Below are 25761 nucleotides of genomic sequence, written 5' to 3'. Positions count from 1 at the left end.
AGGGAGGAAGGACAGAGGGAGGAGTTGAAAATACAGAGGCAACAATTGTTCCAGTCAATTGTCGTTTCTACACTTTTCTTGTTGAAGATCTGTATCTACCATTTATTTGACCATTCACATTCCACTTTGGTTAGTCATCATTTTGGGTGTGTTTGCCTTATAGGAACATACACTTAGGACTAGAAGAGACTTGCGGTCATATGGTTCAACCACATCAATTGCCTTGTCCGAGGTCATGAAGCTAGCAAGTACTAAAGCTGAGATTCAAACTCCCACCTGGATTCCAAACCCGGTCAGAATCACAGAAGTGAGCCATAATTTCCTTTGCTGTAACTTTCTTGAAGGCAGCAGGTACCATGCCACGTACATCTTTACATCTTCCACAGAGCCTGGCATAATACTAGGCAAAGGTAATCAAATGTTTACTGATTGATTTATCATCCAATATGATTTAATAGAGTTGCATTTGCAAGACAAACCCTCACAGAGGCTTATTTCCTTCTAGGCACAGGTCTGAAGTTCCTGTAGCAGTTATCTGGTTTGGGTTGTGAGCCTCCAGAAGCAATCTGAAGCAATCTGCCAATCAAGGGGAATTTGCTGCGGGTTATCCAGAAGGCGGACAATGAAGCTGCCACGCAGCCCATGAGTCTAAATTAGGCCAGAAATTGGGCCTAATGGGCACTCTCTGGTTTACTAATTCAGCTTTTTCTTTCTTAAGCACAGAATCCTGGAAAATCAACTCAATAACTGTTCAACATTGAACCAAAGAGTTAAAGTGAATTGTTCCTTAGCATTTTTGAGAAATGTGCAAATAAATTCAACTACTGGGTTGGGAGGGAGGGGTGGCAGGGAGCAGCAATACCTAAATACATATAGTGTAAATTTTCATAACATTTTTTGAAATTATTAGAAAATTTACAGATTTAGAGCTATACTATTCAGGCCACCAAGAGATTACTTTATAGAGCTAGATAAAATAACAAATTCATTTGGAAAAACAAAAGGTCTAAACCTCAAGAAAAAAGAATGAAAAAGGAGGGATAAAAAGGGAACAGTATTTATTATGAAGCAGTAATTATCAAAACTATTCAGTATTTTTTAAAGTAAAGTAGATCACTGTAATTAATTAGACAACCAAGAACCAGAAACAATCAAAGATAGCAGCCTAATGTTTGATAAAAGGAAAGTAAACAAAAATTTATTTTTTTGTTTTATCCATATTTTAAACTGCTGGGAAAACTGGAAAGCAGGTTGGCAAAAAACAGCTTTAGATACTGGAATTATTCAAAAAGTGACTATAACAGCCACATCCTTTTACTCAGAAATTCCACTGCTAGGTATATATCCCAAAGAGGAAAATGAGAAAAAGAAAGGCTCTGTATACACCAAAATATTTACAGCAGCACATTTTTGTGGTAGCAAAAAACTATAAACAAAGTAGATGCCCATCATTTGGGAAATGGTTAAACAATTTGTGGCACACGAATGTAATGGAATATTATTGTGCCACCAAAAAAAAATATGAATACAGAGAGAAGCATGGAAAGACTTACAAGAGTTGATGCAAAATGATGAGAAGGCAGAGCTAAGGAAAAAAAATATATACAATTACAACAATGTAAATGGAAAGCTACTACAAAACAATAAAAAAACTAACGTTGCAAAATTGCAAAGGATAAACTTGGTCTCAAAGAAAAGATAAGAGCAGACATCTCTCCCAATTCCTTTGAAGAGGTGGAGATCCACAGGTGTGGAATTTCACATTTAATATTAGATGTTTCATCTTTCTTTCAAAAAACCTCTTTGTTATAGCGAAAAAATTTATGTGACATAAAAACGGAAGATACAATAAAAATATATTTTTAAAAACTGAAGTAGATCAATGGAATAGCTTAGATAACCAAGAACCAGAAATAGCTGAATGGAGTAAATCAAAGCAGAAAAACAGCTAACGAAAGGAATCATTATTTGACAAGATCAGCTAGAAAATTCAGAAAGCAGTTTGGCAAAAATAGCTTTAGACTAGGAGTTTTAAAAATTTAATTCGTGTCATGGACCCTTTCGCATATTTGGATATTATGCCAAAACTTATCTACTCCTCGGAATAATATTTTGTTGCTTATATTTATAGTGGAAGGAAATGCCAAATTTCAGTTAGAAGTTAGTGACAATAATGGTGAAATTTTTTTGCAGCCAAGTTCATAGACTCTCTGAAATCTAACCACAGATCCCTTGGAAGTCAATGAACCCTGGATTAAGAACCCATGCTTTAGATCAATATCCTACACCATATGCCATAATAAATTCCAAATGGGTAATCTGCCTAAGTATAAAGAATTGATTCATTAAAAAAAAAAAAGGCAAAGGGAAGAAGGTACCTTTCACAACTATGGCTCAGGGAAGAATTCTTAAATTGAGAGAGAGGTGATAATAACAGGGAATATTAATAATTTCAAATATATAAAATTAAAAAACTTTTGCGCAAAATCAATACAATTAAGGTAAGAAGACTAAAAGTCGACTGGGAAAACTCTTTGTATCAATTATCTGTGTTAAAAGTCTAATATCCAAAATACAGAACTGACATAAATACACCAAGAGCTATTGCTCAATATTTAAGAGGTCAATACCCAACACCTATGACCAATTCTCAAAACAAAAATCATGAATTACCACCAACCATATGAAACATTGTTTCAAATAACTAATAAGTAATATACAAATAAAAAAATTCTGAAGTCTGACCTCATAATCAAAGTAAGCAAAAAAAAACGGCAAAAGTGGAGCTGTGAATTGGTTTAATCATTCTGGAAAACAATCTGGAATTATGTGAGAAAAAGTCAATAAATCATTTATACCCTGTTACCAAGAGATCCCATTATCAAATGTATATCCCAACACCAGATATATATCCCCAAAGAGCTCAAAGACACTGAGACAGGCCTCACATGTACAAAAATGTTAACAGCAGCAGTTTCTGTGATCAAGGAAAAAAAAAAAAGGAAACAAAGTGGGTGCACATCAAATGGGGAACAGCTGAAAAAACTGGCATATGAATATAAAGGAATGTTGTTAGTGCTTAGCACAGTGCCTGGCACATAACAGGCACTTATTAAATGTCTATTGATCATTACACTATAAGAAATAGCCAACATAAATGATTCAGAGAACCTCTAGAACACTTGTATGAACTGATACAGAATAATGAACATGCACAACAATAATTTAAATGAACCCTAAAACAAAATCAAACACTGTATAATTAATTAGCAATCTTGGCCAAGGAGAATAGGTGAGGAAAAGCATTGCACCCTTTTCAGTAGCAAGGTAGGGGACCATGAGTCCAGAATGTTACATGTGCTGTCAAATTCAGGGTTTAACCAAGGTTACAAGGGATGACACAGAGTTAGGAGTGAGGGAGGCTGGGATATGTATTTTCAGAAGTAACAGGGCTAGAGAAATATAAGGCATCAACACATCATGATAATAATAACTAACCTAACTTTCTGGCTGGGTCTTCATTTCTCAACTGTAAAATGAGGCAGTTGAACTAAATGGCCTTTAAAGTCATGAACAGCTGGCCTCAAAGTGGGCATGGTGCCTCTTGGGAATGATGGGATCATACACTTGGCATTAGAAGAAATCTCACACATCAACCAACTAGTCTGAACTCCTCAACTTCACAATTGCGACCTGGAGTCAACTCTGACTCATAGGACACGGTAGATACTACAGCACTGTTGCTAGAAGATTGGAACCACCCCACCCTTTTCCCCTGCCTTGAGACCTTCCTATGCATCACTGTTCATGCACAGCAGCAAATCTGGATGAGTGTTTCTTTAGTAGCTGGCACTTTTTCAGTAACAATGAACAGCAATTATTTTGTATTCCTCTGGTGCCACGATGCATGGAGTTCAAAGAACCATATGGGGATGAATCAGAGGCAGGGTCTTCAATGAACAAGACTCAGAAATATAGCAGGGTTTTGATCAAAGCAGACTATTACTGGATGAGAACAACAATTCCTCTCATGTCAGATGACTAACCGAGAAAACTCATCTCCTATCCTCTCAATCAAGTTCCCCAGCAAGTTCACAAATCAGCAAAGATGAGCTTTCACTTCTTTTCCCATTATCCCCATAAAAAGTGCTACTTAGGAACCAAAAAATTACCCTGAAGTCAGCATTTAAACAGGAGTAGTGATAAGGGATCTGGATAATCCAATCTCAAACAAATGGTTTCCTCTTAAGATTAATGAACAGACCTGTATTGAGACTAGCATACTTATAAGACTTGACATGGTAGCAATCGTTTGAACACATATCTAATTCATTAACAACTTAACTATTTTAAATAAAGAAAAGATGCTAAGAGAAAGAAAGAAAGAAAAACCTCACTGCAGAGGTAGAAGACTACAAGGGCAGAATATTGTATGCATTGTCATACAGCCTCTGCGCTGGATATTTTTGCTTAATTGTTTTCCTTTGACACAATGGAGAGTCCAAAGTGGAGGAGCTGGGTGGAGAAATGATTGACACAAACGCAAAAAAGTCAGTAAAACATTTTTGAAAGCTGTTGGCTGCAAGTTGAGGGGGTCAGACTAGATGGTCTATGAGGCTTCTTCTAGTGTTAAACCTGTGATCCTATCACTCCCAGAAGGACGTAGGTACCACCACTCCAAGGATAAGAGGCTCAAACAGGAAACATGATTTAGATTGGAACAAGAAATTAATTAACTTCATGGGTTTTTTTTTTCCCACACAACCCTCCCTTTTGTAGGGGAGATTGTTAGACATTCCTTAGCCAGGAAAGGCCTGGGTTTGCTACTGGTTACACCTACACCTTGGCCAAGTCACTTTAACTTCTCTGATCCTCAGTTTCCTCATTTGTAAAATAGTTGTTACCCCACCACTGAAGTTACTGTGAGGTTCAAATGATATAAGCCACATGTACATATATACATATAGATATATGTATACATATGCGTGTATGTATATGCATTTTTTCTTTAAAGAGCTATAAAAATTTCAGTTTTACTAAAAAAAATGACCTGTTTTCCCCACAAACAAGTACAAGAAATGTCACAATAGGTAAGAATGGTACTTAATTCAGCCTAAAGGGAAAGATCTGGAACAAGGTTCATTAAGCACCTACAAAGTACAAAGCTACTGTGCCAAGCGCTTTACAAACATTATCTTTACAAACATTTGGTCCTCAACAATCCCACAAGGTGTTATTCTTCCCATTTAACAGTTGAGGAAATTGAGGCAGAAAGAGGTAAGTGACTTGCCCAGGGTCACACAGCTAATTAAGTGTCTGAAGCTGATTTGAACTCGGGTCTTCCTGACTTTAGGCCCAGCTCTATCTACTGGGCCATGTAGCCAATAAAGAGAAATTACATAGTGATACCCTTGCTAAATATTTTTTTCCCACATTTCTTTGTTTTTACATCACCTTTCATCATCTCTCTTCCCATACCCAATGAAGCATTTCTTGCAATAAAGAAACAAGAGATAGAAGAAAAAAAAACAGTTGAGCAAAATAAACCAACGAAATAACTGAACCTGATAGTCTATACAATGCTCTATATACTCATAGTTCTCCACCTTTGCCAAGAAGCAAAGAATAATTTTCTTACCCCTTTTCTGAGATAATGCTTAGTCATTAAAACTACACAGCACCTATTTCAGCCACATACTGATTTTTTTTAAAAGAAACTAGCACATCTCATAAAGGCAACAAAAAATATTTCATTAGACCATTAAAAATGTTCCCTAGTTCCTCACACTCACTAGCAAACACTGAAGAGACACAACTAATATCAGTATGAGAGTATTAGTGGCTGACAAGAACAGAATCATACCCTGGAATCTTAAATCATCTAGTCCAGCCCCCTTTTGCCCCAGGAAAAAAATTATTCCACAGAAGTTAATGGACTTATCTAAGGTCTCATGGCAAGACAGTGAAAAGAGCCAGTACTAGTGACACTCCTGCTTTAGGAATTCCCTTTTGATGACAATTACAATTCTCACTCAGGTTTTCAATTAGATTTGCTCTGATTCATGGCCTGTAACATAAGCCTAAAAGCTATGCTTCCATAATAGTAGTAATAATTATAATAGATGACACTTTCATAGCACCTCAAGGTTTGCAAAGTGCTTTAGATCCACTGGATCCTCATAACAACTCTGTGATAACATCATCCCCATTTTACTGACAAGGAAACCAAAGATCAGAGAGGGGAAGTGATTTGCCCAATCTGGGTCTTCTTGACCCCTAAGCCTACTGTTTTATCTCACTGTTCTATGTATATTACACACTGCTATATGTAATGTATCTCAATATGCAGATGAAATATTTTAAGTATTTTCCCTTTAGCCAGAAGTTCAAATGCCCACTGAAGTACTGTATGCTGAGCCATCAACATGAAAGATTCTCTAAAGCTGGGCACTTTGGCCATGTTAAGAGATGGGGATTATATTAATTACCATGCTATCTTCAGAATAAACCAATCATCTACTCAAGGAGAAGTACCTCTAACAAGATGGTTCTTAACCTCTTTAGTGTCATGGATTCCTTTGGCACAGTCTGGTAAAGTCTATGGCCCCCTTCTCAGGTTTTCAAATAAAACACGTAAGATTACAAAGGAAACGAATTATATTGAATTAGTTATTACTCCGATAAGGGTTTAGTATTTGAGTTCTATCAACTAAAAGATCTCTCTCACACACACACAGGCCATGAATTCCAAACTTCTATTTAAGGAAAGAGCTCAGCTCAGACATTTCACATTTCTCCTGGCTTTACTACTTTGGGACTTTTCTGACTGACTTGTCCACTGTGCTCCATCCAGCACCCTCTACTACTTTTTAGTCCCATGCCCCTTTCCAGCTTACAACACTAGCCTCAGTTGATAGCAATTGATAAGAAAGCCCCTATACACACCAAAATATTTATAGCAGCACCTTTCGTAGTAGCAAAGAACTGGGAAATAGATGCTTATTAATTGGATAATGGCTAAACAAGTTATGGCAGGTCAATGTAACAGACTATTACTGTGCTGTAAGAAATAATAAATACAATAAACCCAGAGAAGCACAGAAATATTTACAAGATATGATGCAAATTGAAGTAAGCAGGGACAATATATACAAAGACTACAAAATGGAAATAATCACAAAACAATCAAAAGTGAATGTTGTGAAATTACAAACAACAAACATGGTCCCAAAGAAGAGATAACCCCTCCCCCTCATCCCATACAGAGCCAAGAGATCCATGGGTATGGTATATTGCATATATTTTTAGACTTTTTTTTTTAACAGTGGTTGATTTTGTTTTTTTTTTTTCTTTCTCTTTAAAAATGTTATTTGGTATAAGGGTTGGCTCTCTGAGGGCAGAAAGAAAGGAGATACTGGAAAAACTGGTGATGTAAAAAATAAAAAATTTCAATACATTTTAATATTTTTAAACGTTAAAAGTTATCAGTATACTTTAAAAGCCCAAGTTTTATGTACTCCAGGTTAAAAAATCCCACTAACAGATGAATTTCATGATAAGAGCCCACTACTTAGAACACAAGTCTACGCAGTTCCTTCCATCCCTAAACTTCTAGACCATGCCAGTAATTCACTTAGCATCCCATAATGCTTTAAAAAGTGCTGAAGATACTCATGCCTCAGTAAACAAGCCAATAAAGAATTAACAATAGCTATCCAACTGCCCAGGGAAATCTGGTATGCATGATAGTCCCTAAAGATCACTCCATTCTGAGGAATCACCTAGTCTTTTTCTGTGAACTAAAACTAGTGACTAATTTGCTTGAATTCTGGATTTCTTTTTTAACCTAGACCTTGCACAAAGCAAGGCTGACTCCCAGTGGCTGCTTTTAGAACTGATGTCTGATTCAGACCTGAAAAAAAGTAGAAATGAAACATACTGTAGCAGCGAAAACAACCACTAGCAACAAAAAACCCTTTCCTCAAAGGCTACTTAAACAAGATAGAACAAAAGAGGTTTAGAGGTCCTGCTACAGCTCACTTTACCATATCAAGAGCTTCCCTAACACACAGGTAAGCAGCTAAAATGCCAAAAAGATCAGACTGACTACTAGTCCAACCCCTTTAAGTGAAATCATACAGATCAGGAGGCAAAACTAGGAATTAAAAACCAGGTCCTCTGACTCAAGATCCAGACCTCTTTTCCACTGTACCCCATTAAGACCTAAATGGGAACATAAGCCATTGGGACTGTGACAATGTTGTCTTAAGATACCATCCTTTTGCCTAACAGATAGCAAGATTCCAGTACAAATTCCAGTTTACCCACCCTTTCCTTATGGCACGGTTATTCTGATAAGATAGTTCTCATGACTCATGCACTTCTGCCTCACAAACGTCAGTCAACATTTACTGAATACCCACCATGCAGAGACTGTACAAGCATCCAGAAATTCAGAGCACTGACTAAACAACTACCATGTGCAAGACACACAGAAGAACCTAGCTACTCTACCTAAGCTAAGGCAGACAGATCACATAGCAAAAAGGAAAAAAAAAGGGGGGAGAAAAAAGAGCCACAATTCCCTAGAAGGATACATGAGGCCCACAGTCCTAAGTACTGAACAACAGAATAATTAGTAATCTCAGCACAAGGGGATAAAAACAAACTTCCCATTCCCTCCTTTGAAGTTAACAGGAAAGAACTGATTTCTTTAAAGATGTCATTGAAAGAAGTCTTGCTCACTCTGAAATAGGCCATTCCTAGGGGTGAGTGTCAAGTCTCACATGCCTCTCTGTACGAACTATCTTCCAAAGAAGGGTAAAATAAAGAACCTTGGGGCAGCTAGGTGGCGCAGTGAGTAGAGCACTGGACTTGGAGTCAGGAGGACCTGAGTTCAAATCCAGCCTCAGACACTTGACATATGGACTAGCTGTGTGACCTTGGGCAAGTCACTTAACCCCAATTGCCCTGCCAAAAAATAAATAAATAAAAATAAAGAACCTTGGCCAAGAGCATGAAGGGTGAGACACACTCTTAAAAGCAAATGAACTCATTGGACTTGACATTCCAAATCAGGATCCACTGAAGTCTTGGAAAAATCCTACCCTGTGAAAACTACAATGGCAATGCCTGTGAACTCTTAACTGGGTATCCAGTACTATTATGTCTACATTCAAACTATTCTTACATTGACAAGTACTTCTAGAACAAGACAGCTGGCAATTTCCCAAGAATTCCTAATCTTTTTAGGAGTTTAACACGGCCATTATCTGACACCAACTTCTGGCTGATGTGAGACAGAATCCCTAGATACTCACCCCACTGCATCCAACCCCTGAACTTGACAATTCTAAGATAAACACTTTATAAAGAAGTTTAAGGTTGGCAAAGGGCTTTACGTTCATTACCTTATTATTGAGCCTCAAAATTACCCTGTGAGGTAGGTACAAGAGGCATTAACATGCCATCTTACAAATGAGGAAACTGAGGTGTAGAGTTTCCTGTGATGACAGAGCCAGTGTAAAAAGGTAGAACCCGAACCTCAATCTTTTGGACTCTAAGTCCAGGCCAGTATCTGCCACGATGCACTGTCTTTGGGTATCTGGTTTTAATAACAACTTTCACACAATGTATGCAAAAAGAGCAGTACCTTACGAATCAGTTCCTTGATTTAACTGACCTGACCTAACAAACCAGCAAGATTGCTTTTAATAGCTGATCACGGCAAGGTTTTCAAAAATAGTATATTCTTTCGGCACCAATTTAAGAATATCTTCAACAATTATATCCCCATGGACTAAATACTATTAATGTAACTCAAAGATGAACTCTTAAAGATATTCAAGCATGGGAAGATGGAAAGGCACCAGCTAAAATGAACTTGACCTAGAAACTAGCACCGATATTTCAACAAGGTTTTGAATTCAACTTCTAACAACGTTCAAATCCACATTAGACACTAGAATACTCTCTAGTCTGGTGAAAAGGAACAAGTCACAAGTTGGTTGGTCACAAGTCAAGTAAGCACCAAATTAGAGGCATATCCTATTATCTGATTCCATTCATTGGTCATATCACAGTGGGCTGTAGGTATGTAATACATCAAAGGTTGCATTATCACACTGGTCAACGAAAGGCTATGAGAGGTTTGCCTGTAATGGATTTCCTACAACTCAGGCCTAAATCTGTAAGACAAATCTATCCATGGTTATTAGTAGGTGGCCAATTCCAGAAAATGGTACATTTGACAACTACCAAATGGACAGCTATATCACCATTAAGGCCATAAAGATATGGCCTGATAAAATACCCAATCCCTCTGCTTCAGTCAGCTAAAATTACGTATGTATATGGATCACTTAAAATATTCATAAAGATCATATTGAGTTAGTGATCCAACTCACCTTGTCCATCAAGTCAATTTTCTAAGTTTACAGGTTTATAAGGATGGATCTTTGGTTTTGTTTTACACACAGGTAAACTAGACTATCTGTCCGCAGCAGTTAGGAAAACACTGGTCTAGACTTGTTTAAGTCACACAAGTTGGGCCACAGAACTTTTATGCTATTGCCCAACCACAGATAACTACTAAGGCAACAGAAAGAATTTGGGATAGGGGAGGGAAGGGAATAAGCATTTATATAGCATCTACTAGGGTGCTAAGGGAGGGAAGAGGGATATTATTTATAGATGATGGCAATCTAAGCACATCACCTTTACTTAACCTTTTGGAAAAAAAGTAAAATGTGATAAGCAGCCCTCTCCAAGAATATCACTTGTATCAAGACAGTTATCAGCATCAAATTACCAAGCTTTGTTCTCTTCATAAGAGGGTTTCTCCAACAACATTGGTTAACTCTCACTTAGTAACATCCTTCTAAATATAAGAAAAAATTTTAAACCACCCAAATGCTCCCATTCAACAATCATCTATTTGAATAGCTAGCTGACTACTCATGATTCACTCACGGAACCATAAAGGACATTGGACAAATTCAGGCCCCCTTTACTTTATAGATGAGGAGAACTGAAGCCAAGAGATGAGAAGTGGTTTGCCCAGTCACAGAGATAACAATGGCAAAGCCGGTGAAACTAAGCAAATCAGTATGATCATTGGGAGATCAGAATCCAAATTAAAAAACATGAAATTAAAAAGGAAAATAGCTAGACCAAATTATACAAAACAGAAATCATCTAACTCCTACAAGTAGCCAGAGTTGTGGGAGATGACTTAACAAAAAAGCAATGTGGATTATTTATTTCTATACTATTGTTACAGCAGTGACTTTTAAAAAATTCTTCAATTAACTAATACCTGCCTATCCTTAGAGGGAAGAAGGTAAGACAATGACAGGAAGAACTTCTGCCGTCAAATAGATGCTGTCTTCAGACTGAGAAAGTCCAATGCCAGAGTTTTACTTTTATCCTCCCTCCAACCCCCAGGTCATACATAACAGGCATCAGCTGTTATCCATAAAAACAAAGGCAGAGGGCCACTTACAGCATTGCAATCCTAAAAACACATGCAGATTAACTAACAAGTCATTTCAGATGTAACAGGCTGTTTGTTATTTAACAAAATCATCAGTAAAAGGAAGAGCTCTTTCAGAAGAACCTAATTTGCCTGAAAGCTTGGACACCCAAATACTGAATACCTGCTATAACACCCAAACCTGCCAAATTTTCTTAAAAATGGTACATTCCTTCCGTGATAAAGGAGTAAGTACGATTCACAACCAAAAGTGGTTATGGAGAAATGATGGTTAGCTCAGTGTCAGCCACTACCTGAATATAATCCTGCCAACACAAAGGCTACCAAAGTCTCTAATTATCAATACAAGCCTGTTTGAGAACGTGGGGCCATAACTGCTCAAGTAACGGCTCACTGATTCTAAAGAAATACACATGCCCATCCCCCCCTCCCCGCACAGGGCAATTGGGGTTAAGTGACTTGCCCAAGGTCACACAGCTAGCACGTACCAAGTGTCTGAGGCCGCATTTGGACTCAGGTCCTCCTAACTCCATGGCCGGTGCTCTACTCACCACGTCACCTAGTTGCGCCTAAGAAACAAACATCTTAAAGACTTCTTGGACCACTCTCTAATTAGGCCTTGGGAGTGGATCAAGGAAATGCTTATTTTCATGGCAATTTGTACAGGTGACAGGTCTTAAAATCAGTGTTCCATCAAGGCCACTGAAAATAAACAGCAAGTAATGAAGCTATGCTTTCCTTGCCTCTTCAGATACCACAAGACAAACAACTGGGTAAAGATGTATTTATTCACTTTACAAAGAGGGTGGTCTTTGGTAGCCATAAACAGCTCCATTTATAGACAAATAGACTGTACACACAGTATACTCATGGCCAGCTCAAACTCACTCTACCCCAAGTGTTAATGTGGCCCCAGCTCCGTAAGCAGAGCAAAAGGAGATTCTCGTTTGGCCACTGAGATTAAAAAGTCCCTAACAAATGTGGTTGTTTTAAATATTCACAGGAAAAAAACCTATCCACTTAACCCTTCCTTCCTGTTTGAGACCATGTTCCAATGCATATCCCCCTATTTAGCCCAAAACAACCTAGTTTTTCTTTTCAAATAAATGACTGATAATTCTAAAAAGTCTTTTTCAGGACACAAAAATAAAAGGACTGGTTTATACATACATAAAAAAGCTTGAGTTCAATTTTTTTTTCTTTAAAAAAAAAAGGTGTCCAAATTTTTCCAAGCTCAGGTAATAGAAAGAGAAGAAAGCATTTGATTACTAAATCATAAATATACTTTCCTTGGATTAAAAAAAAATCTGCTGCTACTAGGATGGCAACTGATATCAACTGAAGCCAAAAGAAAGAAAAAATTGGTCTGTTCTAAAAATTTAATTGACAGTGGAAAGCTGAAGTGAACTCATGACTTTGACTGTAGGTGAATGCCAAAGAACAGTGTGCAGGCAGTTGGGATGTGCTTTAAAAAGGAACACGGATGGATCTCTGGTCATGTTCTACAGTCACAGAGAATCATTCATGTGGCTAGGGATGTTGGTTATTTTGGGTTTTGAACTATCATAATTGTCTTGCTTTAAAAAACTACTCAAGTATCTAAAAAAAATTAGCAGATTTTTGGGCGTGGGGTTGGGGGGGGGAGGGGGTGGTGGAGTGGGATGATAAATCCAGTGATGGAGCCTGCTTGGTTCAGATTATTTGGCCAGCATTCCTGGAGATTAAAGGTGTTCTTCTAAAAGCCTGCCATCACATCTACGCCTTCACTTTTTGTCTTGCCTCATCTTCCACACAAAAAGGCTAATCTGGCTCATGCTCGTAACTTCTCACCAAGTTTACTCAGGAGAGGGTCACACCTGGACCAGATCACACATACCAACCTGTGGTAAGAGCGGATTCCTCCAAAGAACAGGTTGGGCTGTGATATTGGCAGGGGAATGGGTTGGGGGGAGAATTTCCTCATCTTCATTTAATTCAATTCTTGATATAACCAATCATTCCAGGACTTTATTATATTATAAAAATATAAGATATGTAGGACAATCGTGTCAGTATGTTGCAGAAAAATGTGTCTATTTACTGTGTAAAGTTTATTAACAATTGAAAGAAACATTCTTATTTACACAGTTAAGTTTGAGGTGGGAAGGACAAGGGGGCTGGCATGGTGAGATCACCATTTTGAATTTGGAAAGGTGGGAGGGCCTTCTGCATTCTGCCACAGAGGTCAAACACAGAGACTGCCCTCTCCGGGAGAACATGGCAGCATTCAGCAGCGTGGGCCAAAGTTTATAGTTCTATTGGCCTATTTTTCCTTTCTTCTTCATTCTTCTTCACTTTCATTTTCTGGGTCCAAATCAGAATCTCCATTTATTTCTTTTTCAAGAGCCATTTCTTTCTCCTCACCATTTTCTGTGTCCTGACCTATTTCTTGTTGATCATCTTCCTCTTCCTCCTTTTCGCTTTCTCTCTCTTCTTCGTCCTCCTCCTCCTCCTCCCAATTCTCCTAATAAATTAATAAGCAGAGGAAACATTCACAAAAGCTCTTGATCAGTACAGTAGCTGTACAAGAGAAGGCTGAACACCATGGGAGCAGGAAGAGGTACTTACATCAGAATTTTGATCTGCTATCATTTCATCATCAGACTCCTCTTCAGAAGATTCTATAAAACAAAATCTCTGCTTAATTCCAAAACCATCTAAAAACCAATTCAATTAAGAACCTTATGTTTTATTTCATCAAATGCTTATCTAGCAATAATGTTAGTCAAACAACTGCTTTTGAGGAGACCTGTGAATTCACCATAAGGAAATTTCCCTCCATCAATGCAGACCGACACCTATTCTGCAACTCAGGATCTCAAAGAGTTACTTGGTGCACTTCAAGAGCACCCAACGGTATGAGGAGTCAACAGTGAACACTTTTCCATCTTCAGTTGGAATATACTTTTATATCATAGGATGGATGTCTTAAGGTGCTCTCATAATTTGTGAAAGTTAAAACGACTCTTACAACGAAGCCACTCGGCAGAAATTAGCTAGAAACCTTTCCCATCCTGTCTACAAAATCCCAATCCTCCTAGATGTCACACATGGAATCTGAAACTCTCAGATAGTTGAACAGTCCCAACCCAACTGATCAATTTTTCAGTTTGCTTTTTGACTGTCTCACACTTTTCCTTAGCGGATACAAGGAAGTGACTAGTTTGGTTTCTAAGGCTTTCCCTTCTAGCTCTTTCAGGGCTGTAGGCTACAAATCACATAACAGAGTGAAAGTCAACAGAGCTGATGATCACATCGATATCAAAAGCCAGTAATATTCAGAGGCTTAAATTGTCAGCTGAAGAGACAGTAAAGTCAATAAAACATCGAAAGTGATTTGCCCAAAAGAGAGAGACAGACAGACAGACTGATATGCCGAAGGTTAAATTTGTCTGTCAGAGGCCCTCCTGACTCCATAGGTACTCACTTTGCCAGACAGATTCACTATCTGAGCAACATTATTTTAATATTTCAACAGCATTTTTTTAACTAGACTTGTAATTTCACTGGAATAGAGAATTCCTAAAATGGAAATTTACTTTCCTCCATAATAACGCGAGCACCTTAGGTACAGAGACTGGTTTTTGTTGTCCCTCTGCGTGCGTGCGTGCGTGTGTGTGTGTGTAATTCCTTGTGATTAGTACAATGCCTGGAAAATAGTAGACACAAATAAGAGTCTTGGAATGTTGCTTAAAGCAGTAAGAGGTTAGGTATCTTGCCCAGGGTGGCACAGCTACTACGTATCATATAGGTGGGACTTGAGCCCAAGTCTACCTGATTTTAAGGCTGCTATCCTCTCCACTATGACACACTGCTACCCTTTCATTAGATACAAGAGGAAAATGTTCTTGATGCCAAGGCCTCAATGCCTGATGAAAATGATGCAACAAAAGAACCAAGGATCTAAACATACTTTATTAAAATTCAAGCTCTAAGAGCCTCTCAATCAAGAGCTCTGACAAAGTCCTAAGCTTTGACCTACAGACAGATTGTAAAGATTGTAAACTTTCCAACCAAAGAAAAATGGAGTGGTATAATTTAGTTACCATATTTTCTCTAAGACTTGGTATCTTACACAGATTTCCCACTGCAAAGCTGAATTTAAGAGAAGCAAAATTAAAGTGATATTTCTCACTTTCTACATTGAATAGTACAATATAAAACTACAACTCCAATTTGAGTTCCCACTCCTTACCTTCCTCATAAACCAGTTTGGCCGTTTGCTCAGGCGGAGGCACACCTTGAGTTTTTTCAGATGCCGCCACCTAAAAGATGAAACAGTAACATAAAAGTCAGTCACAGCCTGGCTCCCCCCACCTTCCCCAGTAAAAAACAAAAACCCTACACAAAAAGATAGGGTAAAGAACCAGATATTTTAAAGATTTCAATAATCTGTGGTTTCTGTCAGTGTGCAGCGATTCATCCTCTAACATGACAGTTCACACAACCCTTCTACAATGTCAGAGATGGCTTTTGAGAGATTCTGGGGCTAAGCTCGTGATGAGCTTTATAAAACATGCCAAGGTCTGCTTTCCCCAGACAAAGGCATGGCCCAAGCTATCTTCCCCGCCCCCCCAATCATGAATAAGTTTCAAGGGGCTCCTGACAAACCAGGCATATATTCAAATGTTTAAAAAAAATGAAAAAAAGAAAAACTCCATAAAATTTATAGAAATTGGGGTACAATATAGCAGTGTCAGCTTAAATATCAAAATTCTATGCACTTTCAGTAGCTGTTTTCCACAAAAAATCCCAAGGATGTTGTGTAAATTCTGACAAACAAGGCAGGACCTTTCTATTACCTGGCATTGACCTGGCATATTTTCTGCTGAAATAAAGTAGGGATTTACTATAGGATCAGATAAATGTGTTCTCATGCTTCCACTACTACCACATACAAAATCTTTCATTGTGGATTATACAGTGATATACATACCTGTGTAATAAGAAGGATGAGTTTTCCATGCAGTCGAGAGAGCTTTCTTAAGGTTTTGACTCTGCTCTCCATCAACTGGTATAACATGCCTAGCTGGGGTACCAGGTCAGGCAACTGGAAGAAAAAGGACCAAGAAACACTTGTCTCATTTTATGTCAAGCAAACAGAAGCAAAGGGAATCTCACATATCACACTTCATTTCCTTTAAACAGTCCTGACAGAACTACTCTATGAAGGGGGGAAAAACAACTAGAAAAAAAATCCATTTCATATGCCATTTTCTTAGTCTTTTTTCCCCCATTTTAAGCAGAGTATGAGTTAAGTTCACTACTCAACAAACATGGAGCACTCCCTGACACAAATCTGCACAGTATGTTTCAAATGCTGTGATCCCTACCCTTAAAAGGTCTGTATTCTAAAAAAGCAGGGGATGATTTAGAATCAACTATCAAGGTTAAGGATATGGAGATGCAAGTTCAAGTTCATATAAGCCACATACAGGAAAAAAAAAAAGCAAATTAAACTTTGATGCATAATTTTTTAACACTGACACAAACTAAAATTTTCATGACAAAAAGGATCAATTTCTTTTTTTAGAAAAGCTAAACACAATTTTTAAAAAGTTCTCTGCTATGAAATGCAGACACTATCTGTAAGGATGTATTCCAAAGAGTTATGAGGATCAAGGGAGAATGTATATAAAGCACTTTCCAAATATTAAAATATCATTATTAACTGTGTGTGCGGTTAGCAAATATGAGATGAGGACTGCTCAGGTGTTAACATATACTGTGGCCTGAGAGTACAATCCATTCTTTTCCACCATTTCCATTTACCTCCCCTGCTCTCAAGTCAAGAGGGACCTAGGATGGATGGAGACCTTTTACCAAAATACTTCTAGTTCTTCTCTACCTTGAAATCTCAGAACAGAACAATGAAAACAGGACACAGAGGGAACAGATGATAAATTACATTACTGGCATTCTTTAGATATTCTTAACGTTGAAATTAATTTTTCCCCACACAGAGCTGCAAATGTCTGTTTCACTGATTTAGTGAGGTCAAAAAAGGGAAAAGTGTTAAGAACTTAAATATCAACCATAGCGATTTTAGGAGCAAAATGACTATATGCAGCAAGTAAGTGGTACAGTGGATAAAGTGCTGGGCCTGGAGTAAGGAAGACCTGAGTTTAAATCTGGCCTCAGACACTAACTAGCTATGTGGCCTCGGGCAGGTCACTTAACCTTTGCTTCAGTTTCCTCATCTGTAAAATAGGGATAATAATAGCACCTAGCTCCCAGGGTTCTTGTAAGATCAAATGCGACAATAACTGTAAAGTCATGAGCACAGCCATTTGCCACTTGGTAAATGCCATACATGTAAAAATGTTAGCTATTATTATTAACAGTAATACACATTCTTATGTTCCTTAATAAAATGGTTTCAGATTTGCAAATTTGTGATTAAAAAAAAAATAAGGGACTACATTATTTTGTTTTGGTCAAAACTTCTATTCCTTAATTGTGTTTTGTTTCTTCCTCCACCTACCCTGAAACACACCTGGAGGTCAAACTTGCTTTGATGGCTTTTAGGACACTCCAGGTAGGGCCCAGATTCCCAGAGGAGACTATCTGTAGCCATCTTCCCTAGCCCCCGGGCTCATTTTCCATTTTCTGGGAGCTGCTCTTTTACACTATACTGTACTGCTTCTTAATAACTATCAGCAGTCAACAAGACAAAGCTGGATCATGCTCCTACAAAAAATTGTACTAAAACAGTGACCTGAAAAATAAGGGGCTATGGTGTTATTAATTATGAAAGGGAATCTCTAAGAGACATTACCTCTGATTAGTTCAAGGGGAGATTTTCTTTTCTTTTCTTGGGTGGGTGGGTGGGGCTAAGTGGAGAGGGTTGGAGGTTGTGTGAATAATATAAGCTAAACCTTTTATTGAACTTTACCAGGGCAGGGTGACCCTACCCACTCACCTACTCAGAGATAATACACAGTGTCTGTCTGGTCACTATTGCTGAAGATACTTACTGTTGACAGGTAAGATGCGTGTATGGTTAACACAGATTTTAACCATGGAACCATAAGCACAGCACTGGAAAGAAAAAAAAAATTTAAAACCCAAAATTCAAAATAATTTGGCCATCAGGGGAACTAAATTACAGGTCCTATTCTCTGAAGGTAAATTGTCATATTAAGTCTTACGGTAGTTCTATAGTTTCTAATTTTTTCCAACACTGAAAGGAAACCTACTGAGTTTTACACTGCACTAGAAATTACAGGGGAGTCCAACATTAATTCCTTTGGAAACTTCAAGTCTGGTTGAAGAAGTTACATTCCTCTACTATCTAGACTAAGTTGAGGTAAAGAACCATTCATTCCTTTTCCCATTTTCATTCCACTATGATGCCCACTGTTGGCATCAGGAAGACAGCACAAGATCTGGTATCAGAAAGATCTGAGTTCAAACACTGTTTCAAACACCACTAGCTAGGTGACCTTGGGCAGGCCATTTACCCTGTCTGCCTCAGTTTCCTTATCTTTAAAATGGGAGTCATGATAGTACCTACCTCACAGTGCAATTGCAAAGATCTATTAAGATATGTAAAGCACTTGACTAGTTATTATCATCAAGAAATTCAATCCTCTTTACTGACTGATACAAAGGACTTAATAATAGGTTTTTAATGGGGGCAGGGAGGGAATCAGTTGACAATTCATGTGTAAACATGAGCAAAAAAAACCAAAGCTATAGACCCTCTTTTCACTAAATGGCAGGGAGCAAGAAGTCGTCTATCTACAAAAGGAAAATTTTAAATCAGTACTATACCATTAAGAAACAGCTATGGTAGTGTCATGTTCAAGAAACTGCAAGCAGGCCAAGGTATGGGAAGAGAACAGGTTATGAGAACTTTAAATGTCAAAAAAAGGATTTTATATTTGATGCTGGAAGTAATAAGACACTGGAGCTCAATGGACCCAGACCTATACTTTAGAAAAATCACATTGAAAGCTGAGCAGAGAATAGACTGGAGTGGGGACAGATTTGAGGAAAAGTGACCAGTTACAAAGCTACTGCCATAGTCCAGGCAAGAGGAGATAAGGAGCTGAACAAAGATAATAGTGGTCATGTGAAGGGTATATATATGAAAAAGATTTTGCAAAGATAGTTGAATTGTATATTCTTCAAGGATATAATTCATAACTCATCTCTCTGCTTACTCAATTCTGCCTTTTGTTTTCTCTGGCTTCCTTTAAGACTAAGCCCAAAGCCCACCTTGCTCAGGCTTTCCCTCCCCAGATGCTGATGGCTCCACCTTCAGATGACCTATGGTGTATACATATGTACCTAGATTTTTACATTTCTCTGCCATTAGACTGTATGCTTCTTGAGGAAAGGAACTGGCTTTGGGAGGATTTAGGGGCCTACCTTTGAACCCAAAGCATTAAGCAGTTTTTGGCAAATAGTAAGCACAAATGCTTGTTGACTGATTGACAGTTATGTTATTCCTAAATAGGAGATCAAGCATTTATTAAGTGCCAGGCGCTGTGCTAAGCACTTTAACAAATATTAACTTATATGATCCTGGCAAACACCCTAGGAGGTGTTAATTACATTTTACAGTTGAGGAAGCTAAGGCAGACAGAAGTGAAGTGACTTGTCAGGATTACACAGCTACTAAGTGCCTGAGCGCAGATTTGAACTCAGGTCTTCCTGACCTCAGGTCCAGTGCTCTAGCCATCGCACCTCAACCACTTCAATGACTTGGGATATGACTCTCCAGTCTCTACAGAGTTGTACTCTGTAGAGTAGATTCAACTACCATAATGTCATCTACAGACACGAATCTGGAGGCACCGTCAATAAGGATCCCTCTTCCATATGAACTCTAAGCTGCACATCCTTCATGACAGTACTGATCTGTGGGAGATGCCTTTTGTGAAGATGGATGTTTATGCCCCCACTTTGATATGAGTAAATCAAAGGAGAGTCAAACGAAGCTGCCGCTATTATTGCACCTATCAAAGAATCCTGTGTGACCTCACAGAGGGATATGAGGCACTCGATTCATCACAGGAGAAATGAACAAGGCCAGGTAGCACACATGAAATTGTACAGCTCTTCCAAAGCCCTCAAGATTCTCCAGGAAAAATATTCTCATCCTATCACTATCAATATTTTTCCAGTCACGCTTTATGGCTACAAATTAGATAATGCAACTCTTCATGAATCTAAACTGTAAGTTACCCAAAGGGAAATGGAAACATGTAAGATAGGTCTACCTAAATAAGCAATAAGTAGCAAAAAAAAAAAAAATCAAAAAAAAAATTAAAAAAATCAAAGAGATGTATAACCAGAAAAGGAGGTGAAATTGGCCACATAATAAAAATGAATGATAAATATATGGACAGCCTAGGTGCTGCCATGGAGGATGTGGAGTGTTCAGAAGGCCCTCAACATTTTAAGTGGAGGAATGAGTTGTAATCTGCACCACTGGAGGGAATACTCAACACCAATGAAATATAAAAAAGGATATAACAGAATTAATACCATTAGGTACAGTTTAATCGCGAGTAATACAAAATTAACTGGCAGGGTTGGTCTTAGCTATCTCCAAAGCTAACCTTAAACTATTTAAAATCAAGAGTATCCAGAGGAAAATTGTTCTCCCTAATTTTCTTTCTCTTGGTATCTCTGCAGGAAGACAGTAAATGGAAGAGCAGGAAAGACCAAAATGATGGTTTTATGATTTCTCAAAAGCCACTCATTTGGCAGGCAGGAACCCATTCATTTTCTCAGCCTATCCTACCTGACTCCTAAAAGTGCCACAAGGCATATAATTAAATTATCAAGCGAATAAAAGATTAATTTTCAAAGACTGGAGCTATCCTGGGGCAATCCCAAATTTGGGCTAAGAAATATTGTGGTACTCTCATAACAGTATACACATGAACAACAAATTCTCACCAAAAAGATAAAACAAACACCTCACCTATTTGGATGTCCTTGCAACCTCTTAGTAAGCTGGGAAGAAAAAAATAATCAGAAACAATATTTGACATATGACTATCTCTATAATTTCCAAAAATACCTATGCCATAAATATAACTAAGGAGAATACCAGAGCCTAACTTAGTAAAATTTTAACTTTAGTTGTTGGTTTCCATAATGTTAATTTTTAATAGTAGACTGTAAGAACACATATATACTAAAAATAAATCTTTGATATACAAGTCTCCAGTAGAGAAGGCTTCTTCTGAAGTGGGATAGGTAGGAAATGACTTCAAGACAAAAAAAGCATCAATAAAATGCATAAAAATTTTTAAAAACTACACCAATCCAAATTCTTTATTCTCACCACCTTGTCTTCCAAATGTTATTTGCTGGAAAAGGAACTACATAGAATACTCTTTTCCTGGAGCCATATTCAGGGCTCTTCTTGAGAGAAGTATTTCACTAATCCCAACAACACTTAATACATGGTCCATGTCAACACACTGTTACAACCTCAGCTGTATCTGAAAATGCCAATTTTAAGAAGTACTTTTAACAATAGTATTACTTGGTAGATACAATTAACTCGAAAGCTGGAAGCCACTGTAAGCTGTGGATTAATATCTTTAATCTCTAACTCCTCCCCTCCAAAGTCAACTTTCATATGCTTTCTGAGCTCAGAATTTATATGTTATTCAATTAAAATTCTCAAGTATATTATGTCCAGGTTTATCAAAAAAAAAAAAAAAAAAAGGATTCAACACAGAGAGAAAAGCAACGTCAAAACAGTTTCTTCTCAATTAAAGTCGGTAATAAACGTGATTACCCACTTATGACAATCATTTGACAGACTGACTTCAGCAAGTAACTTAATCCAGTGACCATATGTCTAGCGAGTTTCAAAGTTGACATTTCTGCTAATAAAGTAACCAAATGTGCACAGTAATGCATCTTATACCTTATATAGCAAGCAGCCCAGCAGAGCAGAGTTCACTTAGTTTGGCAAAGCCCTGAACTAGGAATCGGCACACCTAGCTAAAGTCTGAGGCCCAGTCCTGCCACTTACTAGGTAGTGTAACTCTGCAAATCACAATTGACTTGTTCTGAAAGGTAACTTTTTTAGGAAACAGTACTAAACAAAATGGTCCACAAATTGAAATAGAAGAAAACAAATCATGCCTGGTCTTACAAACAAGAAGGTTCTCTTACCTCATTCAATAAAGGAATAACAGCATATACTGGAATCCTTAACACTGTATTTCTTATTAGGGTATCCTTTCTTGTTTGAAGTACTTTCTGTAAGTAAAAGATAGAAAATTATCCAGTAACAGAAATAAGATAGACAGTAATGACACAAAGTCAGTGGGTAAAAAGGATGCTACTAAACTTTAAACCCAAAAGAAAACCCTTCAAGGAACCCTTAACAACAGAAATAAGTGGGGGTAAGACAACTTAATTTCTATAACGTGACCCATTGGAAATGAGAAAGCTTCAGTTTTTATGATCAAGAGGAAATATATTTTGATTACAATTTTTCTTTTCAACAAATAACTTTTCTTTAGAAAACATAAAAAAAAATTTCCCCATTAATAGTGAAAAAGTGCCTTGGATTTGGAATCACAGGATATAGGTTTAAGTCCTGGGATGGGCTCTTCCTAGGTATGTAACTACAGGCAAGGCACCTTAACCTTCCTGAGACTCAGTTTACTACTTTCATGATATCTGACAGGATGACAGGGTCAAAGATCCACTCAGTAAACTCCAGTGGCTCTTGACTGCCTCCAGGATCAAAAATAAAATGTCCTCTCTGGCATTCAAAGCCTTTCATAACTTAGCTCCCTCCTTCCCTCAACAAGTCCTCTTTGATTCAATGCCACCGGCCTCCTGGTTGTTCCATGAATTAGACAGTCCATCTCTTGGCTCTAGGTATTCTCCCTGGCTGTCTCTCATGCCTGGAATGCCCTCCCTCTTCAACTCTACTTACAGACCTACTTGGCTTGCTTTAAAGTCCCAACTAAATACCTTTTGCAGGAATCCTTCCCCAACCACTCATAATTCCAGTGCCTTCTGTCTGTTAATTATTTCTTATTTAACCTGTATATTACTCATTTTGTACATAGTTGTCTGCATGTAGTCTCCCCTATTAGACTGTAAGATCCTTTAGAGCAGGAACTGTCTTTTGCCTCTTTTGGTATCCCCAGTGCTTAGCACAGTGCCTGGCACATAGTAGGTGCTTAATAAATGTTTACTGATTGATCCACACAGTTGGACTTATCCTCAGAGGACATCTAGTCTAACCCTCTCATTTTACAGATGAAGACACTAGACCCAGGGAGGTTGAAGTCACTCAGTGAGATTTGAAAATCCAGATCTACTAACTAGAGCAGTGCTCATGTGAAAATTCTAGCTAACTGGTGAAAAATAATATAAAACTTCAAGAATATAAGGATTTTACTGTAGAGCTAAACCTCATTACATAATTTAAAATTAGTCCAACTTATAGTTTAAAAAACACAATTTTAAAAATATCAAAATTAAAAACTAAAATTTTATTTAACATCATTAGATTTCCTCATAAAAAGATATAATACAAGATGTAGTAAACTCTGAAAATTCACTTAAATGACAAAGAGGATAAAATGTCTAAGTTACTATAAGTTAAAAAGTATTACTGCACAACGAAACTATATACTATATACTATACAAAAAACTGCATCCCCTTGAGTAATCTCTACAGAGGAAGGAGACATGCCATTGTGCCCTGACCATGATATACTTAATAAAACACACTCAATTTTTTATTTAAGGTATCCTGGAAATATCTTTAGATAAGAAAGTAAGCTGGTAACGAAGCACAAACAAGGACATCCCAGACAAGGTAAGGACATCTGGACATGACATTCCCGCCGCCCCCCCGGCCCTGCCATGGCACCACACTCTGTGAGACATTAAAAAAGCCATGAGAGGAAAGCTTCTACAACACTTTGTAGTAGCTCCTCTATGGAGGACGTGGATAAAAAGGCCAGCATGGTTTATGAGCTAAATCAGTGGAAGAATGACACAATTTAATCTATTAAAACACGTTTGAGTACATACAGACATGTACATGTACCATATTATCTTACAACATGCACTAACTAGTTTGTCTCAACCAAAATACTTTACAGAGCTAGAGGATACAACCCCAAAAGAAAGATCTCATAAAAGATTTCACCAATCACCGGCAACTGTGTTATTACCATTTTAGATCTACACAAAACCAACAAGTAACACTTACATTTAGCATATAGCAGTCGTTGCTTTCTAGGCCCTGCACCAGAAGAACAGGGTAGCTGTCCGCCTTCAGGTCCCCTTTTCTTTCTTTTTTCGTGGTGTCTATATCCATTGCTCCCAATCGCTCTTCAATGCTAACTTGCTAAATGAATAAGAAACATTGTGGTTAAAGCACATTCTACTCCATTATTCATGCATATAGATTGGAGCCACACAATAAAATAAAATGCCATACAATTATCTCCACATGCTCAGATCTAAAAGCTAATAATGGGCAATTGTCACTTCTCCCTCCTGTGGGAAAAAAACAAAACAACTCCTTCCTGTTGTATTCAAAATTCATTATAATGGCTAGTGGGATATATATTTTTCTTGTTAAGAGTAGAACTATGATCACAGTGTGCAAGGAGGGATGACTCAATGTGCTTTTCAGATTCTCCAAAGATTAATATTTATGAACTGAAAAAAAGTAGGTCCGTGATTTGTCATTCATCCAATCAATTTCCCAGTTGTGTGTTGATTCTAACAACTCTAAAATAATTCATTTATTTACTCCTATTCCCTGCTCTCCATTCTACTCAAACTCCATTACCACCTCCATTACATTAGCTTCCTACAATAATGATTCCAACATCAATTCTAATTCATATTTTGCAAATTAATTTTCCTTATAAGCAGGTCTGATCAGGCCAGCCATTAGTCTATTCAATACTTTTAAAATCTAAGCAAGTGAAACTGACTACAAATGAAATCTAAACTACTTAGCCAGGTGTCCAAGGCACTCCACAATCTGAGGTCACTGTAGGAACAAAGTTTTCTATCTTAATATTCTCCCTCCATGTATTCTACAAAAGCGTCTAGAACTGAACTGAATACTATCATATATATATATATATATATGGTATGCATGTATGTTTGTATACCTGTATGTTTCTATCTGAATCGATGTGTTTTGAAAAGCTACACATTCTTCATGACACAGCTTATATGTTCCTAATTCCTCTATAAAATCT

General features: G+C 37.6%; 1 protein-coding gene across 1 annotated transcript in view; it reads right to left on the bottom strand.

Annotated features, from left to right (window-relative positions):
* Positions 1–13542: 13542 nt before the first annotated feature.
* Positions 13543–25761, bottom strand: part of WDR43 (WD repeat domain 43) — a 46401-nt gene continuing 34182 nt past the window's right edge. The window contains exons 11-18 of the mRNA XM_036749631.1: positions 24753–24890; positions 22685–22771; positions 21474–21505; positions 18511–18574; positions 16470–16583; positions 15729–15798; positions 14102–14154; positions 13543–13997 (exon numbers count right to left, since the gene is read on the bottom strand). Of these exons, the coding sequence (XP_036605526.1) occupies positions 13815–13997; positions 14102–14154; positions 15729–15798; positions 16470–16583; positions 18511–18574; positions 21474–21505; positions 22685–22771; positions 24753–24890 (741 nt within the window). The 3' untranslated portion in view covers positions 13543–13814. The remainder of the gene's footprint in view (positions 13998–14101; positions 14155–15728; positions 15799–16469; positions 16584–18510; positions 18575–21473; positions 21506–22684; positions 22772–24752; positions 24891–25761) is intronic.

This window comes from Trichosurus vulpecula, chromosome 3, assembly GCF_011100635.1.
Source record: "Trichosurus vulpecula isolate mTriVul1 chromosome 3, mTriVul1.pri, whole genome shotgun sequence".
Lineage (NCBI taxonomy): Eukaryota > Metazoa > Chordata > Mammalia > Diprotodontia > Phalangeridae > Trichosurus > Trichosurus vulpecula.
This window is presented reverse-complemented; position numbering and strand designations above follow the sequence as displayed.